The 20,264-nt window shown below is 38.8% G+C and overlaps 1 protein-coding gene across 3 annotated transcripts; it reads left to right on the top strand.

Annotated features, from left to right (window-relative positions):
• Window positions 1-3,951: 3,951 nt before the first annotated feature.
• On the top strand, window positions 3,952-18,186 carry LOC135468258 (tektin-3-like). Of its 3 annotated transcripts, none has more exons than XM_064746410.1 (9): window positions 3,952-4,091; window positions 13,071-13,253; window positions 13,767-13,945; window positions 14,411-14,496; window positions 15,519-15,656; window positions 15,943-16,157; window positions 16,417-16,639; window positions 16,922-17,076; window positions 17,271-18,186. In XM_064746410.1, the coding sequence occupies exons 2-9, from the start codon at window positions 13,072-13,074 to the stop codon at window positions 17,503-17,505; spliced, it is 1,413 nt and encodes a 470-aa protein (XP_064602480.1). In that variant the 5' UTR covers window positions 3,952-4,091; window position 13,071; the 3' UTR covers window positions 17,506-18,186. The 3 variants fall into 3 exon arrangements, with proteins under 3 accessions (XP_064602480.1, XP_064602478.1, XP_064602479.1); XM_064746408.1 differs by lacking the exon at window positions 3,952-4,091 and adding an exon at window positions 9,871-9,960; XM_064746409.1 differs by lacking the exons at window positions 3,952-4,091; window positions 14,411-14,496 and adding exons at window positions 9,871-9,960; window positions 14,751-14,836.
• The last annotated feature ends 2,078 nt before the right edge of the window (window positions 18,187-20,264 follow it).

Raw genomic sequence — 20,264 nt, forward strand, 5'->3', positions numbered from 1 at the left:
GATGTACTGGCAGACAGCTATGAGACATCCAAGCGGTTTGTTTTTCTCTAAAATGTAAAGACATGTAGGCTAGTAACACACAGTACAACTATTCATTATTTTAATTTCGGATAAATGTGAAATGCGGAAACACCTTAATGGCCTTAAATAATTAGCATAAGTCGTATATATACACAAAGACTGATGAGGAAAAACATCCGAAACTAGAAGGGGAAATAACACATACGTGTGCATAGGGAAAGCTTTATTTAGTACGTCCATGAAAGTAATGACAGCCTTGTTCCAGGTTACAAGGTATATATGTCAAATGAAAACATTATTTCCTCTGTTTCTTTTTAAACGAAATTGCAATTGTAGTCACGCGTGCACACGCACCTTTGAATGTGTTCCTTACTTCCGACTCCCGAAATGCTTCCAGTGTATGAAGTGCACATACACTAAATACTGCAACCATTGTATAATTACAAGGAGGAACAAATATCCTGTCATCTTATAGTTATAATATTTTACAGCATTTAATACAATATAAAGGAGACAAAATGAACACAAAACAGTCTTCATCCAGTGAAGAACACTACGATTGACTATTTTGATGTGTCAAATCTTAGCGCTGAGCACAAACCAGGTATTGATCAGATCAGACTGAGGTCGTTATACTCTGATCTGGATATAATATACACCCTGTGTCCTTGGCTTGCATTGATTACATTGATACAAAACAGGTCAGCAACATGAAGAAATGGATAACGTTATGATCGAATTAAGTAATGCCCAGATCTACTACAAGCAAACAAATATACAATTAAATCTGTTTTCGGAGGCATTTAGAAGCCGGTGAGGAAGTACTCTATAACAAAATGTTCCTTTTCGATATGTTCCTTAAGAATATTTCACTTTTAAAACTAGACCGAAGCTATAGCTGTCAGTTCGTGACCGACTGCTGAATTCGAACTCACAACATGCTTTTAAATAAAACCGTCTATAATATAGACAGCTTGGCCGAACGTATGAATGATTGAATGAATGATAATATTTAGGCCATATCGGACAAGTCAAAACAAACGGCATCACATGGAAAATAATCTGCAGTAATACTTCCGTCGATAATAAAATTGTGCGTTCACGTCCGCCACTGAAAAAATCCAATACTTCAGTTTACTCAAACTGGATGTGGTCCCAACATGTGTACTGTGTTTGCCCAATGTCATTAAGGACGTTTGCATTTTTCGCTGAAAGGGTGAAAGGAAAACGCAAGGTTCTGATTTTAATGAGATTGGGAATAATTAACACCTCTCACTGACAGATTACGTTAACCAAAATATCTCACTGAATCGAAGCAACTGAAAAAAACGCCAAGTGACAAATTTATCTATACGTATACTTTGACGGGTCTTAAAAGCTAAACATAATAACATTTCATGGCGATTTGACTGGTCAGATATGGTCAGACGCTTGACAAAGTCATATGTATTTAAAATTTAAATAGATAAATATATACTATATACTATAAAATACCGTCTTTTAAGAATGTAGGGCTTACAAATCAAAAGAGGAAATCTACATGTAAAGATTTATGGGCTTGGATGCGTCTGTTATCAAACATGTCTGCAAGGTCTTGTTCAGAAAACCACCAAAAACGCACAAATACAGTTGTGTCTATCACGACACGCTAATGTGAGCCGAAGCTAGACACAGAAGCCAGAAATGTGCTCCCGACCGTCGAATTGGAAGCACAGTTCACTCCCTTGAATAGAGAAAAAATATGTACAGATTAATCGTTAACATCCACATAGCTTCATACTTTCCTCATACATGGGAAGATTTTCCAGCAACCTGTGGAAGGTCGTGGGTTTTCAGCCCGGTGGCCAGCATTAGGGTGAGAGTAAAAAAGAGCACAGTCACAGGGACACCATGACCATGCGCACGTTCCTTCCCATGTACGACAGGAGAGGAAGCTATCATAAGCTGGAGTTTAACTCACAATGACCTCTTTGGTGAGAGGCTTCTGGGTCGTCGTGCTGGACTAGCACGTTAACCACTTGACCATGGAAGCTCGGTATTATTTCTTAAGAGAAAAAATCTCTTTCAAAAAATCCTATTAAAAAGAACGCAAAACTTGCGTATGCCAGGTGTATAGGCTACACATACAGGGCACGACAGTATTGGTGTGAAGGCCTCGTCACCGGCATCGAAATTGGGGTGACTAGATCTCAAGGTTAAATTCAGTTACCTTCGGGAAGTTTTCAGTATCAAACAGGCATATACACATATCTTTATTCAGCTAGACGTGTGGTATATATTACTAACAGTCAGATACCCGGATGCACAGCTCATCCAATGAGCGTGCACGGTACGCCATGCACGTAACATGAATATTTAAATGTTCATGATTAGTACGGCTAGCACCAGTCAATCTGTCGCTAAACAAAACACAAACAACAGACGTGGTTACCAATCCGTTTTGTGACTGCACATATACACCGCTGTTAATTCTCCACATACCGGTAACAATACACTCATCATGAAAGAGCCTCGTTTAGGTTTTGCTACAGCTGATAATAGTATAGTTTATTTCTCTTACCCAGTCACCTATATTCAGCCATCTGTAATACCAGTCATACGGGCTACCAAAATTGCATTTCTTTAGTGTCAATGAGTTTTTTTTAATAATTACGACGTAACCCGAGGCAGTGAGTTCTTGCCGTAGAAACTGAGCTTATGCAGTTTAACATTAAGAATTAGAAAAGTGGTCTGATTTAAGTTTTTTTTGTCCAAGAATATGGACTTCCAACATATCGCTGTTTGGAGCTAATGTTGTTATGTGTCACTGACTAAAGACAATTTTGGTAGCGAGTATGACTGATTTTACATACACCTGAATATAGGCGACTGCCTGAAAGAAATAGACTATAAACAGAAACCTGTTTCGAAACATGTCAAAATTCACTGTAGATACTGCGTTGAACACTCCTTCATCGTCCGATTACGGTGGAGTTGGGAGTACTTCCTGTGTAAAGTGTGAATCGGTACCAAGCTGTGTATTCCGCTTCGCTGTTCATTCCAGATTTTATAAACAGGTATAATCCCACACTTGTATTACTGGCTAGAGAAGGATGGTCAATCCGGCTGAAATCCGAGTAACCATTAATGGAGCGGGAAAAGGTACCACGATTCCGCAGTCTCAGAAAGTCGTCAAGCCAAAACGATGTATGCCTTTTATACACAATTTCTAGGGTGAAATTAACTTCACAACAGGTCACATCAGCTGTCTATATTTATTTATCTATTTCATTAGTGTCTTACGCCGTACTCAAGAATATTTCACTTATACGATCCAAGACCATCCGCAGGTTGCTGGAGGACCTTCCCACGCACGGCTGGAGAGGAAGCCATCATGAGCTGGATCTGTATATATCCTACATGTTTTGGGGAGTAAAAAAGAAGTCAATAAATATCTTATCCCTCTTAGCGCGTATGCTTAGGGAATGGGTCACATTTATAAATGGACCTTGTCTCACTTTATGTCCTTAAATGGATACACGGCGTCGTTCTGATATAGGAAAAAGCAATTTCACAGTTATAATTGATATCTATCAAGTGCTGCAAACGTAAGACAGTCAGCGTTTTATACAGATGGTGATTTATTTATGACTGATGCCATGGATTTAGGCGTACAAACACTGTTATATACATGTGGACTTTCACCGTCAGGATATATATATATATATATATATATATATATATATATATATATATATATATATATATACGAAGCTCTGTTTGAGTTTTCTACTTGGCCACGCGTCCACAATCTGTTTAATTTCCACCCGTACCGTTTCACACACGGCGTAATTCAGTTAAACTTTAACACCGTTGCTAGTCATAAAGTGAGCGGTGTAGGAGCCAATTAGACTGCGAGGGGTCATAAAAGGCTGTGTTTGCCGTTCTTGGTCGTCTAGTGTTCGAGTCATTGATTGATACTCCTGGGCTGGGGGTGCCTTGTTAACGGGTTTGTCAGAGACGGCGGCAGTCGAGCAGTCCACCACCTTACGCGTCAGCTGCATAAACAGGCGCTCTTGTTAATCATACAGGTAAGGCTTTGCAAGGTGTATCGAAACTTAACCGTTTTGGCTTCTTTTCTAGATTTTATTTTATTCTTAAACATCACAAGATTCCAAGCTGTTGTTTTCTATGCTGGCAGAAGTCATTTTCTTAAAGCTCCATGGTATATAATCGTTAAAAATGGGCCAACCCGTGTACTGAATGAGACAGCCTAGGTATCTATGGACGCTATGACCCTAGCAACCTCGGCGCGCTTTAGGAATGCTTAGCAATTATTTGCACTTTAAACCTAGGTTGGGTTGACAAATGTAACAGTTTTCATCTTTTCTTACATCTGAAAACTGCATAATGCATATACGTCGTACCTGATATATATATATATATATATATATATATATATATATATATATATATATATATATATATATATATATATATATCAAGTACCGAGCTGTGTTTTGAAAAAACGTCTACTGACTCGAAGTTTATGACGGACGTGTTGATATACAGTACAAACCGTTCACATGTCGTGAGTGTGTATGTAATTGACTAATAAGTGTTTGGATTTGTTGATATATGGCGATCTATCTGCTCGATTTGCTCATAGCGTACCAGACCGTGATATATAGGTTATGTGTAGGGTCAACAAGTTCAAATGAATGATACACACAGTATTATAATCAATCGATTTAAAATGTAATGACATAAACGGTTATGAGAGAGCCGATTTCCCGTCAAACGTTGCACAAGAACATTAATTTTTATATACCGGTACGTATATATATCCTAGTCAGAAGAACTTACTTTGCCACTGTAGTTTTATTAAAAGAAATTGCCCTCAAAGCGTTCTCAAACTCTAATACTATAACGTCATTCTGTCAAACATGTAAGTAAATTCAGGACAAGAAAAGGCTTCTATTCACAGTTGAACCAACTGTACTGTTCTTATATTGTCTATGCATGCACAAAGTAAATGGAGTTTAAATACAAGTAAATAGTTTAATACACATGCACACAGACAGAATACATGCCTGTATGCGTCTTTATGCAAGCCTCCAATCCAGTACACTATACCCCATCACTGTTACAGTAGACGAACTGCCGCGCTAAGCTACATGTAAAGGCATGGCATACAACCACACAAAAGCGGATATACACTTTCTCCTGTTTTGAAACGGATTGATTGTAATAAGCCCAAACAAATACCCCAAAATACCCAAATAAATCACCAAAACAAAACGTCATATCAATTATTGTACTGGTATTATCTGTTATGCCTATACTATAGGAAACACAGTCCATCACCTCTAAGTGCAGTGTTGACCCATTACTCTAATTGTTTTCTTATTTTGTAATGTACAGACATTACCTGTACACCGTCGTACATAGGCTGTGCCTTTGGGATCGCGTATAGGTGCATGTAGATGCATAATGCAGGTTGAATTTGTATTTTGTCTAAAAATGATTATGGCGTAAGACATGAAATACATGTAACTAAATACATACATGTAACTAAACAAATACATGTAACTAAACAAGTGCATGTTTTGAACACATGATATACAAAACCAGAATATTAAAATTTGTAGACATATAGCAATTAGCAAGATAAAGTTTTATTACTCTTCACCTACAAATGCCTTATGCATGTCTTATAGTAAACCAGTGGTTATGTGCTGGACGTTGAGTTTAAAACCAAGCAACGCATACGTTATATAAGCCGTCGATCATGACACTGCTGATATGAGACGACATAATCTGTCAAAATCAGACCGGATTATTTTGCATGCGCGTAGTGGGTTTACAGACATTCTTGTCGCTGTCTTTAGTGAAGTGTTACAGAAAGCTGTGGGGTATATTCTGCCCACATAGGCATACATCTTAATGTATACCCGGGATCATGATATCCCCTTAACGCTTGGTTTATCGATTTTGTTAAGGTCCAACCAATACATTTTTCATGACAGTTCGAATACAGGTAACACGAGTGGCACTTGCATTTGTTAGCGAACCGTTGTTTACCTTTGACAACAAAAGACGTGCGGTCAAATTAATTAGAGTTGGTAGAGCTCATGCATAGTTGTAAGCCCACTGCTAAGTCCCAAAATGTAGTGTTGTTAGCCTGATTCCCCAAGGAATCGATCATGCCTGACAAGCACATGCCAAGAACAAAGTAACCCGAAACGAGCCAACACGTTTATTGACAGTTGTGCACGTGTAAGGGACAAGGGCAAACGTACGCCTATATATACAGGATCTTTCCATGCAAGTACAGCATTAAAAATGGTCACCATCAAACGTACAGAATATTGTCTGATACTGTACTGAATATATGCTCCAGTTATAGCCCATAGTGGATGTCTTGCTGCGGTAGCAAGCTTTAATGCAACAGATTATATATGTCGTAAAAATATATTTTTATGTTTTTACATCGGATAGTTAACAGGTGCAAAATATGTGCAAAAATAAGTTATCATATGAAGTTTGTGCAAAAGTATTTTACCCATTTTTCACCTGTTGACTGTCCGTACATCTGTCACATTGATTTTTATTTTCAGTCTGATTAAAAAAAACATTTTTGTGCTTTGGGGGAAGCTGTAATCCTAATTAGTCTTAAATATTATTTGCTGAAGCTGACAGCTTCGCTTGAGTAAACAGGTAAACATGCTCGTCTGGAATTTAACAGCATTTTTATGTAGCCCCGTATATGTACCCTATAGAGACCTAGTACTAGCACGTATAAAATGCAATATTCAGTCAATGGTAGCTTCCATCGAGTGCCAGCATAGCTGTCAATCATAGTTACTGTCAGTGTCATTTCTTAATCAGTACAATTTGTTACATTGGACCAAACTGACCTGCATTGTCCGCCATTATCCTTCAGAGATGCGTGTTCTTGCTTGCATTAATTCAGCCGATACCGGCTGCCAAGTCGATTAAATTTGTGCAACAAAAGGCTGTCTCAATACTGCAGTGAGTGGAATAACGAGTATTTATATAAAGGAGTGTTCATGAGTTCAATAATGAGATTTAAACAACTGAGTGTTTCAGTGTGAAAAATTATTGATGATGCGGTTGATTTGCAGTTCATATCGATTCACTTTATCAACAAAATATTTCAGGTGATTCATCGGATCAGTGAAAGTCTAATATAACAGGTAGTTCCAGCGCATTGATGTCTCCCAAGCCGTTTTATGACTTCTATATTCTGGACGATATGTGATTTTGATAGGCTGGGGTTTATAGGAAGTCTTGAACCCGGAGTTTATGTACAAGCCATTATGTACCGGCTTAAGTTCAGACGCGATACAATGCGCTGTTTTGTAGTCAAGGCTGTCTGAATAATTATCTGTGCTGAACTCGTAGACAGTGAACCCTATACAGCCTTTTGTTGCGACTTAGTCCCAGCCACGTTATGTAGCGGTCTGGGTGGGTGGTTGGGCTATACATGTACCCAGGTAGTCAGCAATGGTGAACACAACCGATATGTTGCTATCGGCGATCAGCATAGACTCCCATGTACAACACAGATCTACATGAACAGTTAATACATTGTCCCTTAAAACCACGGATTATTTGTGTTACCAAGTTCGGCCATATATCCATGCAGGTGTGTCAATGACGCAACCTCCAAGTGGGGGTCTAAGATATGTTTTGTTCATTTTTCTTATTTTTTTTTTCTTTCTTTCTTTTCACCTGTTTTGAAAATTGATGAGATCGTGTGACGAAATCCAGTTCCAGTTTATTCAACTGTGGTATTACGCCAGAAAATTTTAAATTCCTTTAACCATGTCGTTACTATTATTGTAATTATTCAATTATCCATATTACATATTGGCCATCAAAATGGCGGGCATATGTCAAAACTTGCAGAAACGACAAGCAATATACATGGTTTCTAGTTTGTGGTTTTATTTTAACATAAACGTTGCTCGAAACTTACATTACTGTGGACAAAAAGGAAAAAAAATCAAAACATTTGTTCACAAACAAATTTTATAATAGATAATTTTATAGATATTTAGCATTTAGATATTTAGTACTTTGTTTGTACTTGATGAAGAGAATTGTTACGTTATAGACAGTGAAATGACACTTCTCTAACGAACTACATTCACTACAGTAATTAATATGCCCGGATTGTATTTATCTGAATTGATTGATTGAGTATTGTTGAATGCTTTCATCGTTTGAGCCAGCGTGGCCCTGTTTTTAACAAAATACGTTTACCTGCCAGTATGTATCACATTTGGCAAAAATTGATATTTCTTTCGCAACAAAGTCAAAATATTGCTTGACAGTGTCAATTCTTTGTAGGTAAAGTTATTGTAAATCAATAAAATAAAAAATAAAATAACGGAAAGGAACATATAGACCTACCAAGTTTAATGATTGAAAGTCTGACTTAGGCCTCAGTCTGGGATCGCTTCTTGATGCACTCTGAAGAACAAAAATGAAATAGTTTTCACCTAATATTTGCACAACTCTCACGGTTTCAACAGTGTGTCGATATTGTTACATTCTTTCCTTCCGCTCACGGTTTGCTGGACGCGTTACCGAGCAGGCCTACGGTCGATTTGAAATGACAGCAGTTCGCATGCACCTATCGATGAATGCAATAGTCACAAAGACTACGACTATTCCAACAGTTTTGAGAAGACCTATTCCTACATTACAGAAGGTACATTATTTCAGTACCGGCACCACTCAGTCAGTGATCGTATACTGATTTGTTATCTTCATAGAATCTCTTGCTTTTTTAAACTAGAGACAGAAAACCAAACTTCATGACTTTCCTAGGCCAACCGGTATATGATATAGAAGATACCATCACAATCGAAAAATATATCTGTCTAAAAAGTAATGCTTCAGTTGACATATTTCAAAAGAAATGGAGAAAGTTTACATGCTCTCTAAAAAATAGATTACAAAGACATAGTGACTGATGTTCTGAATATGTACTCTAAGCTGTGTATACATATGTATATTTTTACCCTGTACAGATGGATTGTTGTTACCATCTACCTTTGTCATTCTTTAAATATGTATATGCCTGTGTATATCTGCGGGCATTTTATAAATTCGTCATCCTCTTACCACCATTGCCACTTCTTGCAATATGTAGTTGTGTATACTTTCCTTCTCTGGCAGGAAGACGTACAACGTCTTCGAATGTAAATGTGCTATAATGCATGTAAAAGCATTTTTGTAAATGACTCTACTTGAAGATATATGTTGTACGTGACCCAAAAAGAAAAAACAGTCATAAAGATCAGGGCCCCGTTTCACGAAAGTCCAGTAAATTGCTTAAGTCGAAGTTTTTTACCCAAGTCCAGGATGCAGTGTTTCTCGACAAAACTTAAGTTAAACGCTGCATAAGTATAGTTTTATTTTGCTTAACAAAACACTTTTGCGTCAAAAACTCTTTCCTGCCACAAATACATGCACGACATTAAGGCTAACGTCAACGCGTTTAAAATGACAGATGTACTTGCCTCCGAGCATAGTTGCGTCACGACCCGCGTCACGACCCACGTCACAACACTCAACCTTGGGCGACGCCATTTCAAAATTAGGGGTTATTACTGTGTACTGTCACCTGTCAATTAATGCGGAAGACAATAAAGTTACACGAATAAATAAACAAGACATCATGGCGCTTACAGAAAAATTTATACCATACCTAATCAGAAGTTTGGTAAACAAGTCAGCAAAGATTAATTTGCTGTCAACATGCTTCAGCTACCTAGTGTCAGTGAGAATTTGATCTTTCCCAAAGCTTCACGTGCGGTTGTTGAGCGCGGAGAGGGAGAATGTTGTTGTTGTGTTGCGTTTGATCATGAAAATCACTGGAAAAAAAAACAAAGAAAGCATCAATGGGTAAAGCGTCTGGATCAGGTGTGTATGCTACATATGGTATAAATTGGTATTTATGCGCGAAGCAAAGGGGTCATTGGATTAAAATCCAGTGTACTCTGAATATTCAGTGTGCCAGAGTTAATTTCCTTCTGTCTTTCGGTACGGTACCTGGGATATGAGACTCCGTTAGATGCCATGATTTGTGCACCACTCTCAAGTACCATGGATGAATTGTTTTCATTTCAATTGGATTTTTCCCGTGTTATTAAGACATGTATTGCCATGAACACTGCTAATATAATAATTCCAAGTGATTTTCCCACCTGTTCCCCTGCTCTTTACCGAAAACTTCACCCCAACCAGCTAAACCGGAATCTGTAAAAATTGTGAAATCCCGTTAGAGTTTATTTATTTCTTTACAAATATAAGAAAGGGTGGGCGATTTCATTGCCCAATGCACCACAAGAGATCAGTTTTTTTTTTTACTTCAGATGACAGGCAAATGATTGCCTCGAAATTTCTCTTGGTGCTTTACTACAACCAGACAGGAATAATGAGCATCTTTAAGATCAGTTGATGCAAACTAATAAATCTTTAGCATTTAGTTTAAGAGCTGACAATATACTGTCTATTTTTAAAAAGGGTGTATTCCACATGTTTGTTTAAGCATTAAGGTTAAGGATGAGGTACCCAGTGGTTATCATCCTGCTTCTACCTGCAGAATATAATAGAGGATGAAATCATTCCTTGTCTTTTTACATGGTTGTATTTATTTCTTTTACGTTTCTAAATCAACTGTTAGTTGACTTAGGTTTTTGCGTAATTTTTTACCATGTATAAAACTTATGGGTCATATGTAAGGTATATCCAGTGGCACAATCTGAGCTTAATTTAACCTGCTCGGAAATCGGACGTGTTGGCGTGTACGAAACTAACAGTATCGCCTTTGTTTTGTTTGGTGTAGTAGTCCTCGCTCTAGTTGTTCACCTTGCGCAACTTTTTTTCTCGCTTGACGTTTCTCTCCCAGATGAAAATCCAGGCGGTAGAGCTTCACTTATCGTACCGTCCGAGTTGCCTCCCCTCTGACACCCAGATTGACGGATATTGGTCTCTTTGATGTCTTACATTTTTTTTTTTTTTTTTTTTTTTTGCAAATAAACGTCGTCATGATGAAACGCAGTCACTTTCTGGCCAGCATTATAAAGCAAGTTTTACGTTAAACTTGCTGTGTCTAGTTTGTGCGGCTCTTCTGTTTCAACCAATAAGTATGTAGAAGTTTAATGTGCGCGTAATAGAATAGAAATGATAAATTTTTTACTTAGTTTGTGGTGTTCCTTTTATAGTATAGTAAACATGGAAGAGAGTTTCGGTTTTAGGATGATTTTAGACAGATATGACAGTGAATATAGGCTCTGAATATCCGAACCTGTACAATTAATCAAGGAGATATTTGACGTATCAATTTCATGAGGAGGCCTCCGTGGATCAGATGGTTAGCGCGCTGGCGCAGCGTAATGACCCAGGAGCCTCTCACCAATGCGGTCGCTGTGAGTCCAAGTCCAGCTCATGCCGGCTTCCTCTCCGACCGCACGTGGGAAGGTCTGCCCGGTTTCCTCCCACCATAATGCTGGCCGCCGTCGTATAAGTGAATTATAATATTGAGTACGGCGTAAAACATAAATCAGATAAATAAATAAATCATATCTAAATAAATCTTTCATGAACCGGATGTCCTATACATTCGTTATAAGATGTCAGTCAATTCTTCACTTGACACCTTGGCGTCACGAATGCTTTCACGTAAAACAGAACGAAAAGTACTTACGAGAGAAGATTGTGGGTCCTCGGACATGCGGAATCCATTTAAACTAAATAAAACACAATGTTACATTTTTCGACGATTCCTGGTAGATAATGAAGGGGTAGTTGTATCATCCAAACACTAATTAACAGAAATATCGCTAACTAACAATATAGTTGAACACAAGAAACAGTATTTTAAGAAAAATTACATTTATGTTGGGTACATATAAATCGCATTTCATGAGATATACTTCAGGATCGTGCAGTATAGTGCTGAATTTATACGTGATATATGCTTACCGTGCCCCTTCTATGTACCAGAACGACATACAGCTTTGTTTATCATGCGTGCAAATATTCTGTTTATCCCAGCATTGGCCTGAATGCTTAAAGCCAGCTGTACAGTGTAGTGCAGGCCGAGATATGACGGCTGTGCAAGCGGAAAGTCAAAGGGACAATCCGAGATAAACTCCACTCGTGGCGAGCAATTGTACCTATGTGTGAAACAGCTAAAAGACATTATCCCGAACGAGAGCTGATTACCCAGTTAAGATCCTCACCCCTAGGCATTACATGGCTGTGTTGTAACAATAAGTGTTATAAATTATCCCAATAAACCCTGGCGCAAGCTTTGCGTATGGCGTCTGTTCCTATTACACGTACTTCGTTTCCCCTCTCTTCGATCACGGGCTGTTGCTAAGATATCACCATGTCAACTAAAGTTGCTGGTTGGTGCCTACCTTTAGCCTATACAGCAAGCTGCCATATAAAATCACAACCCCTTCTGTTAGGACATCAGTCAGGTTTTCCACCTTCAAACCATATATCCAGCCTTTGGCCAGCGGATCTAAAAGCCATTCAGGTAAGTGTGACGAACATTGCTGAAACTGATCGAAGTGGCGATATGCTTTTGAGGGGACATCCAACTTCTGACTATTCTAGCATATAGCAGAATAATGCCCAAAAAATTAGACCTGAGATTGAATATATTCTTATTGATAATTTTAGATCTGGACCAGGCTTAATTTCGATAGGAAAAGAATAACAAAAACATTCCTGCAACTATTGATTTCTAAATTACACAATTTTCGTCACATTCACCTCCAACGTAACGTCAGCGCTTCATTAAGCCGTGCACGTGTACTTTTGAACACTTTACGTAGTTATCTCCCTGTGTCATGTACGTCACAAAGGGACGTCTTGGAGAGACTGAATTAACACAAAAAGCAACTGGGAGGACGTTTGCTTACAGCCATCATGGAGGCCTCTAAAGGGGCTGCAGGGGGATAGGGCTGTTAGAGTTTTAAAACTAAGTGAGACAACGATTTTCTTTGTTTTCTAAATAGAATGTCCAACTACTTTGACTCGTCTGCCGTCTTGAGGACGCGAAGTGTGACGCCAATGAACGGAGCTCCGGAGATGTCCCAGATCCTGCCGTACGTCACGGACAAGACGGTTTCCCGCCACATGGGGAGCCTGGGGCGTTCCATGGACTTGGGGCATGCCAAAAGCTACTTTAACCCTGCCAGGTGAACGATCTACATCTCCGGCAATTCCTGGAAAGCATTCATCTAAGAGAAGCATTTATTGACGTATATTTAAATTATAATGATACTTGGTACTTTCACAAAATTTCGTAAATCATATTTCGTATCTATATTCGTAAATCACACCGACATAAGGTACTATAACATATGAATGGGCAACGTCTAGAATTACGTCAGATATGTCTGATGAAGTTTTGTGAAAACGGTCTCTGGTGATTTGTAAATAAATAAATACTTTATCCAGTCTGCTTAACAGGTCTCGAAAATACCATATACTATTGAACAGTATCCTCATTTAATAGACAAATACCGTTTTGGTGCTCTTAGCTGTATCGTTGCTCATTAATAAATGTATTTGGCAACCTGAAGACAATTTCACAGTTATTCTGCAGTTCGATACTTCACGTGCCGCCATGCCTATTTCCTTGCTGCATTTAGGCCTTCTACTGTGTATTTCCTGTCGCAATTCAGTATATCTTGATTGTGATCACACAGAAACACAGTTTACTCTCGGTACTCCCCCAATGATTGGTCCATGTCCAACCAGCTGAATTACAACCAGTCAGATAAAGAGAGGGCATTCGCCGAGCGGCTGAGGGCCGATACCTGGCGGGCAGTGAAGGAAACTGACGCCCGTACTCGCAACCGGCAAACCGATGTCACCAAGAAGCTAGGTGAGTTGTGAGAATATTGCGACTTGCAGATCAACTTTCCAGTCTTTGTGAACTGGACTTTGACCGGACACAGAAGAGGCAAAACGTATTTTCAAATGTTTAACATACTAGATTTCAGTATACGACCGAAAAACAGTGTCGTTGTTTTGCAACTGCGCCTGATAAAACCTATAAACCTGGCTTCATATGTAACGTGAAATATTTTTTTTAATATGACGTGAAATCGGAAATTAATAATCCGGTTATGAGTAGATATATAAAAGGCAAAGGATCAATACAATACAAATCATTCAATACCGACCTAATAAGGGGTTTCCTGCATCATCATGCATGATTTTGTCTTTATGTCTCTACCAATGCATACTTTATCAAATTTTTATGCGCCTGTATCAATCGCCATTATTGATTACTCAGCTAGATCGAATAGTTAATTTTCGTTGCCCTTCACCTATAACTGTATTACAGGGGAGAGAGTATACGATATCATGTTTTTCAAGAAGGAGCTTAACTGTGAGATAAACAACATGTCGAATGAAATAGAGGACTTGAAGGTATCTTCACTGAACGGCTTTATGCATTTAGTTTGGTTAGATTTAATATGGCTTCATGGCTTTTCTTCAGTTGCTTAGCTCTCTCTTGTGGCTTCCCTGTGCTACAGTCTAGCCATCTCCCTTACTACTGTAAAGATTTCACACATATGCCTTATATTATAGTTCGGGTTAGGCGCTTATCATAAAATCTACTAATCACTCACAGCACGTAAATAGTTAGCTCTAGCATATCACTAATCCTTTCATCAATTCAGGTGAGAGAGTCTATGACATTACCTTCTGGAAGACCGAGTTGAACAGCGAAATCAAAGCTATGGCAACAGAGGTAGAAAACCTCAAGGTATGAAGCAATCACTAGAGCAACAGTTTTGTTCTCTGGGTAAACGCAGACCAGCATTTTGTTTCAAATATGATATGTTACGTAGCAGAAAACAATATGGCTTGAATAATCTGGCATTTGCTTTTCCTCACTGCAATTTTGTTGGACGAAGTCCTAGACAATAGTCTTTCCTTATGTTGTAGTGCCACTCCACTTTTAACTTGTCTTGCTGCACCCTATTTAAGAGTGGTTTAAGATTTTTCTGTTTATCTGTATAAACGGCAGTTAATTTGGGTAGAATGTTTATGCTTTTAAAATTTCTACTTTGGGTTGTCATCTTGTATTTATCAGCGCAAAGTAGTTTCGTGATAAAATTCTTTCTTACTAATGTTACCCACATCATTCTTCCAAAGTAGAGAAATACTAAGAAACTTTTGTCTAAATAAGATTGTAATTTTTGTCAAAAGGCGATTTTAAGTTAAATCAGAAGAGCATAGCATTTCTGTTAAATTTATAAGTATAAATTAACAGCTGAAATTCAGTGATAAGATGCGATAGGGTGAAAATATTTCCTTTCCCATGTTTTGATATCATCTGACGTACAGCGTATTCTATATATTGCGTGTACCCGAGAGCAGTATTCTATCACCCACACTGTTGATGATTTTGCCTGTTACGTTAACGCTATCCCTGTGGACTGTAGGAACACAAACGTGTCTTAGAGAGGGCTCTGGCTGACACCGCCAACCCTCTTCACATCTCTGAAGAATGTCTAATGCACAGAGAGAAGAGGCAGGGGATTGACTTGGTCAATGATGACGTGGAAAAATGTCTCGTGCGGGTAAGTACTGACGTCATTACTTGATGTATGCAACAGGCTGCGCCAAGATGAACTGAATTTCTCATTAGTATAGGCTCATTTTGGAAACGAAAAACAAAACTAAAGAAAAATAGTTGTCGGAAAGTTCATGAAAAGATAATAATGACACTTGTGCAAATAATATTATTCTCCACAGCCTTTTCAGTCGAAGTGGTTTGCGGTAATACCGGCTAAATAACCGCACACATATTAATTCTCAAGGCAAGGGTTTGTCCTTATAAGGCATTACCCTCTTTTATGTTTTCAGGAGGTAGATACTATCAAAAAATGCCAAAATAAGATGAAGAAAGTTTTGGAAAAGGCCCACGTGCAACTGAAATTGAACCGTGCTGCCCAGCACAGTCTAGAGATCGACTCCAAGGATAAGCACCACGCACAGAACCTCGATGACCGGATGCAGCAACTGCGGAACACCTCGGCTGGCATTGGCTATAGCCAGGGAATTGAAAACATCGACAACACGTAAGACCTTCTTAATATGCAGACCGGAATGGAGAGCAACTTCAAAGTTTCTCCAGGATTAGACAAGTAGACCACATTTTAGCAGCAAATGTTTCAGTTTGGATCAGACTATGTTCCTTTTCATGAGATCAAAGTATTGACAAGGACCTGTTTATAAAGTGTTCCTCATGGCTTTAATTGTTATCGCCTTACCAGCTGGTAACGAATGTTTTTATTTATTTTTTATTTGTTTATTTATTTATTTTGGGGGAAATCATAGGATCACCATTCCCGAGTCCTGGGCCAGATACACACAAGCCAACATCGCCAGGTCACAGAAGGAACGTGCCAACTCAGAGCGCCTGCGTGGTGAGATCGACCATTGCCTCCGCAGTTGCGCCAACGAGATGTGGAGTCAGTTCAATGCAGTGAACAATAACTTCAATACAAGGATCCGAGAAGCCACAGATGCTAGAAACAAACTTCAATCCCATCTTCAAAGAGTAAGGAAACAGAATTGTAATACAATACTGGGTCGGTGGAAAGAAAATACTGAAGTGATGGTTGACAGTACATTAATTTTTAATATTGACAATATATTGCTGTTTGAAACCGTCTGTCTTAACAGGTTTCATAGCATTGGGGTAACTTTTTGTACGCAAAGCCAGAATGACCATAGTTTTCTGGTAATACATGTACTTTATATACAATACAAGTTCGCCCACACCTGACCATCTTCAACATCTCGATACATACGTTATCGTATTTTCCCCTTGTATCCTCAGACAATGCAGGAGATCTTTGACATGGAGAAGAACGTTGACCTATTGAGGAAGGCGATCCAGGATAAGGAGTATCCAATGAAGGTAGCGCAGACCCGATTGGACGAGAGGACCAGGCGCATCAATGTGGAGTTGTGTAATGACCCAGTCATGAAGACGTGAGTACATGAATAACACAGTAACGACAAAAGATTTCTCGACAATAGACTGCTTTTGTAACATATGTCTGAAGTTTATCCCGGATTGCCACTACATAGACCGGATTTTGTGATGTTTCCAAAGACAAGAACTTCAAATCTTGTCATAAATCATTCATTTACGATTTCTCCTGATTGTTGTTTTTGTTACTCAGGCTCCAGAGGGAAATCAGTGAAATCCGAGAGTCTGTACGCATCCTGAAGGACCGTCTGAAGGCGTCGGAACTCTCCTTGGCCCGACTTGTGAAGACCAAGGCGACTCTGGAGCATGATATCTCTGTCAAGGAGAACAGTCTGTCCATTGACAGTAAGATGTGCATGGGCATGAGGAAGGGATTCCCCATGGACCCCAAAGTTGGCCCCATCTACACCATGCCTGTCAACGCTTAAACGACCATTACTGTTCTAACCGTCATATCAGAATACGAATGGGTTCTAGTTCCTATTCGATCGATTAGCAGACTCATGTTTATTAATATGCCTTCTTAGGGGAGAATATAGTAATATGCCAATGACAATACATCTGTACATTCTTTGTGGAATGAGCTTTGTTTAATACAACATTTTTCTCTTGGGGATAGGTAAAACTTTACCTCTTTGACTGTTCGAATGAAAACCTTTAGGTGCTTTTAATGTGTAACCAACATTAAAAAGCTTCCATGGTGCGAACAGTTCAATATCATATGTTGTTTTAACGGAGCAAGACCATACCTTAAGGCTAATGGAGGTTTTGAAGTTTCGGGGTAGAAATTGGATAGATATATGGTAACAAGAAAGGATTGCTGCTGTGTTTTTAAATTAAGCCTTTTCAACCAGAACATAGCCCAAAGCTTCATATGTTTTGTTCACAATCACCAGAATATGTTGACATACTTTCATATAGGTTTTTACTTGATTGTTTGCATATCATACACTGTGATATTTAATTTGTTTGTAAGGTTTTGTTCGTCTTTATCCGTGAAGAAGACGTGATATTCAATACCTATCAGTATTATCAGTGGCGACTTTTCTTCTAATCATAGTTGCTTTATATTTTCGAAATGTAAATATATATAAATATGTTATGTTGTCTGCACTAATAAATATTTGCGTTTTTACGAAATCCATGGTGGTTTGTCAAAATAATCTTTTATTTCGTCTCAAAGTGATTCATTAATTGATATCTTTGAAAACGGCTTGACTTACTTCTGTGCGAAGACCAGTTCTTAATGCTTTGTCTTAGTGGTAATTTTGTCTGTTTATAGAGCATCATGATGCAAACGAATGTTAGCAGGAAAGCAAAACTGTGGAGGATACAGAAAGGAATATAAACCTGTGTATTAAGTACTTTACTTTCGATTACTTGAAGGAATATCAAAGCAGATCAGTCTTTTGATAAGGCGTTTTGTAGAATGTTTCACTGAAGCGTCCCTTAAGCTTCAAGCATAGGGGCCCTTCACCACCTAGGTAGAATGCTCTAATATGGCAGCTCCTTCTGGTCTTGCACGATTTCCACATGTTTTTTCGCGGTTTTCTCCGAGCCTTGTACGGTTTTATCCTGGCCTTGTATGATTTTATCCTGTTCCTGTATGGTTTTGTCCTGGCATTACACAGTTTTGTCCTGGCCTGCGCTTCTCTCATGAACGAGCTTCATTAACTTCGCCAAAAACAGCTTGTCTGTCCCCCCAGTGGTTTTGAATATTATGCTATATAAGCCGATTTTATGGGAAATCACTGGGTATGGAGGTTTTTTCAGCATAGTTTACCACTATAACCCGTGCTGTGAAGAGAACATTTGCTTTGCGGTATGACAGGCCTACAGGCTTACCCGACAAAATTAAAAAGCGTTACAGGATATACAGGATAGCATGTCGTGTGTCAGATAAGTTGCCTATGATAAGATATTTATCTCCGATGCGCTTTGATTGCTAACTCAAGAGGATAAATGTACGGTCCTTAAGCAGGGGTTAAGTGGCATAAGACACAATTGGACTGTCTGCCAATATTTACGGCACATTGTAAAACTTAAGAAACCTATTATAATAGTTTCCTTTTAAGAATTTGACGGAATAACTGTGACACACTATTTTTTGTATTAATAACTTCTAACTTTTAAAATCGTCACATAGCACACAGAATCTAACGAATGGTACAAGGCGGGATATATACACGTCATATGTACAATTTGCTTCGAACAGCAATGGCATACAGTGGAAGTATATGTCTTACAGTAAGCTCCGAACAGCAATGGCATACAATGGATGCATATGTCTTACAGTAAGCTCCGAACAGCGATGGCATACAGTGGATGCATATGTCTTACAGTAAGCTTCGAACAGCAATGGCATACAGTGAATGCATATGTCTTACAGTAAGCTTCGAACAGCAATGGCATCTAGTGGAAGCATATGTCTTACAGTAAGCTTCGAACAGCAATGGCATACAGTGGATGCACATGTCTTACAGTATGCCATTGCTGTTCGAAGCTTACTGTAAGACATATGCTTCCACTATGTCTTACAGTAAGCTTCGAACAGCAATGGCATACAATGGATGCATATGTCTTACAGTAAGCTGCGAACAGCAATGGCACCTAGTGGAAGCATATGTCTTACAGTAAGTTTCGAACAGCAATGGCATACAGTGGAAGCATATGTCTTACAGTAAGCTGCGAACAGCAATGGCATACAGTGGAAGCATATGTCTTACAGTAAGGTTCGAACAGCAACGGCATACAGTGGATGCATATGTCTTACAGTAAGCTTCGAACAGCAATGGCATACAGTGGATGCATATGTTTTACAGCAAGCTCCGAACAGCAATGGCATACAGTGGAAGCATATGTCTTACAGTAAGCTTCGAACAGCAATGGCATACAGTGGATGCATATGTCTTACAGTAAGCTCCGAACAGCAATGGCATACAGTGGATGCATATGTCTTACAGTAAGCTTCGAACAGCAATGGTAGGCCTATACAGTGGAGGTAAATTTTCTTACAATAGGATTCGGAGGGCAATGGGCATACAGTGGATGCATATGTTTTACAGTAAGCTCCGAACAGCAATGGCATACAGTGGAAGCATATGTCTTACAGTAAGCTTCGAACAGCAATGGCATACAGTGGATGCATATGTCTTACAGTAAGCTCCGAACAGCAATGGCATACAGT

This window comes from Liolophura sinensis, chromosome 6 (genome assembly GCF_032854445.1).
Source record: "Liolophura sinensis isolate JHLJ2023 chromosome 6, CUHK_Ljap_v2, whole genome shotgun sequence".
In the NCBI taxonomy this organism is placed as follows: Eukaryota; Metazoa; Mollusca; class Polyplacophora; order Chitonida; family Chitonidae; genus Liolophura; species Liolophura sinensis.

Bases quoted from the DNA above. Each gene is read 5' to 3' on its own strand.
- LOC135468258 (XM_064746410.1), top strand. From the start codon at position 13,072: ATGTCCAACTACTTTGACTCGTCTGCCGTCTTGAGGACGCGAAGTGTG. The intron at 13,254-13,766 runs GTGAACGATCTA...GTGATCACACAG, and splicing joins AGCTACTTTAACCCTGCCAG to AAACACAGTTTACTCTCGGT. The intron at 15,657-15,942 runs GTAAGTACTGAC...TTATGTTTTCAG, and splicing joins TGGAAAAATGTCTCGTGCGG to GAGGTAGATACTATCAAAAA.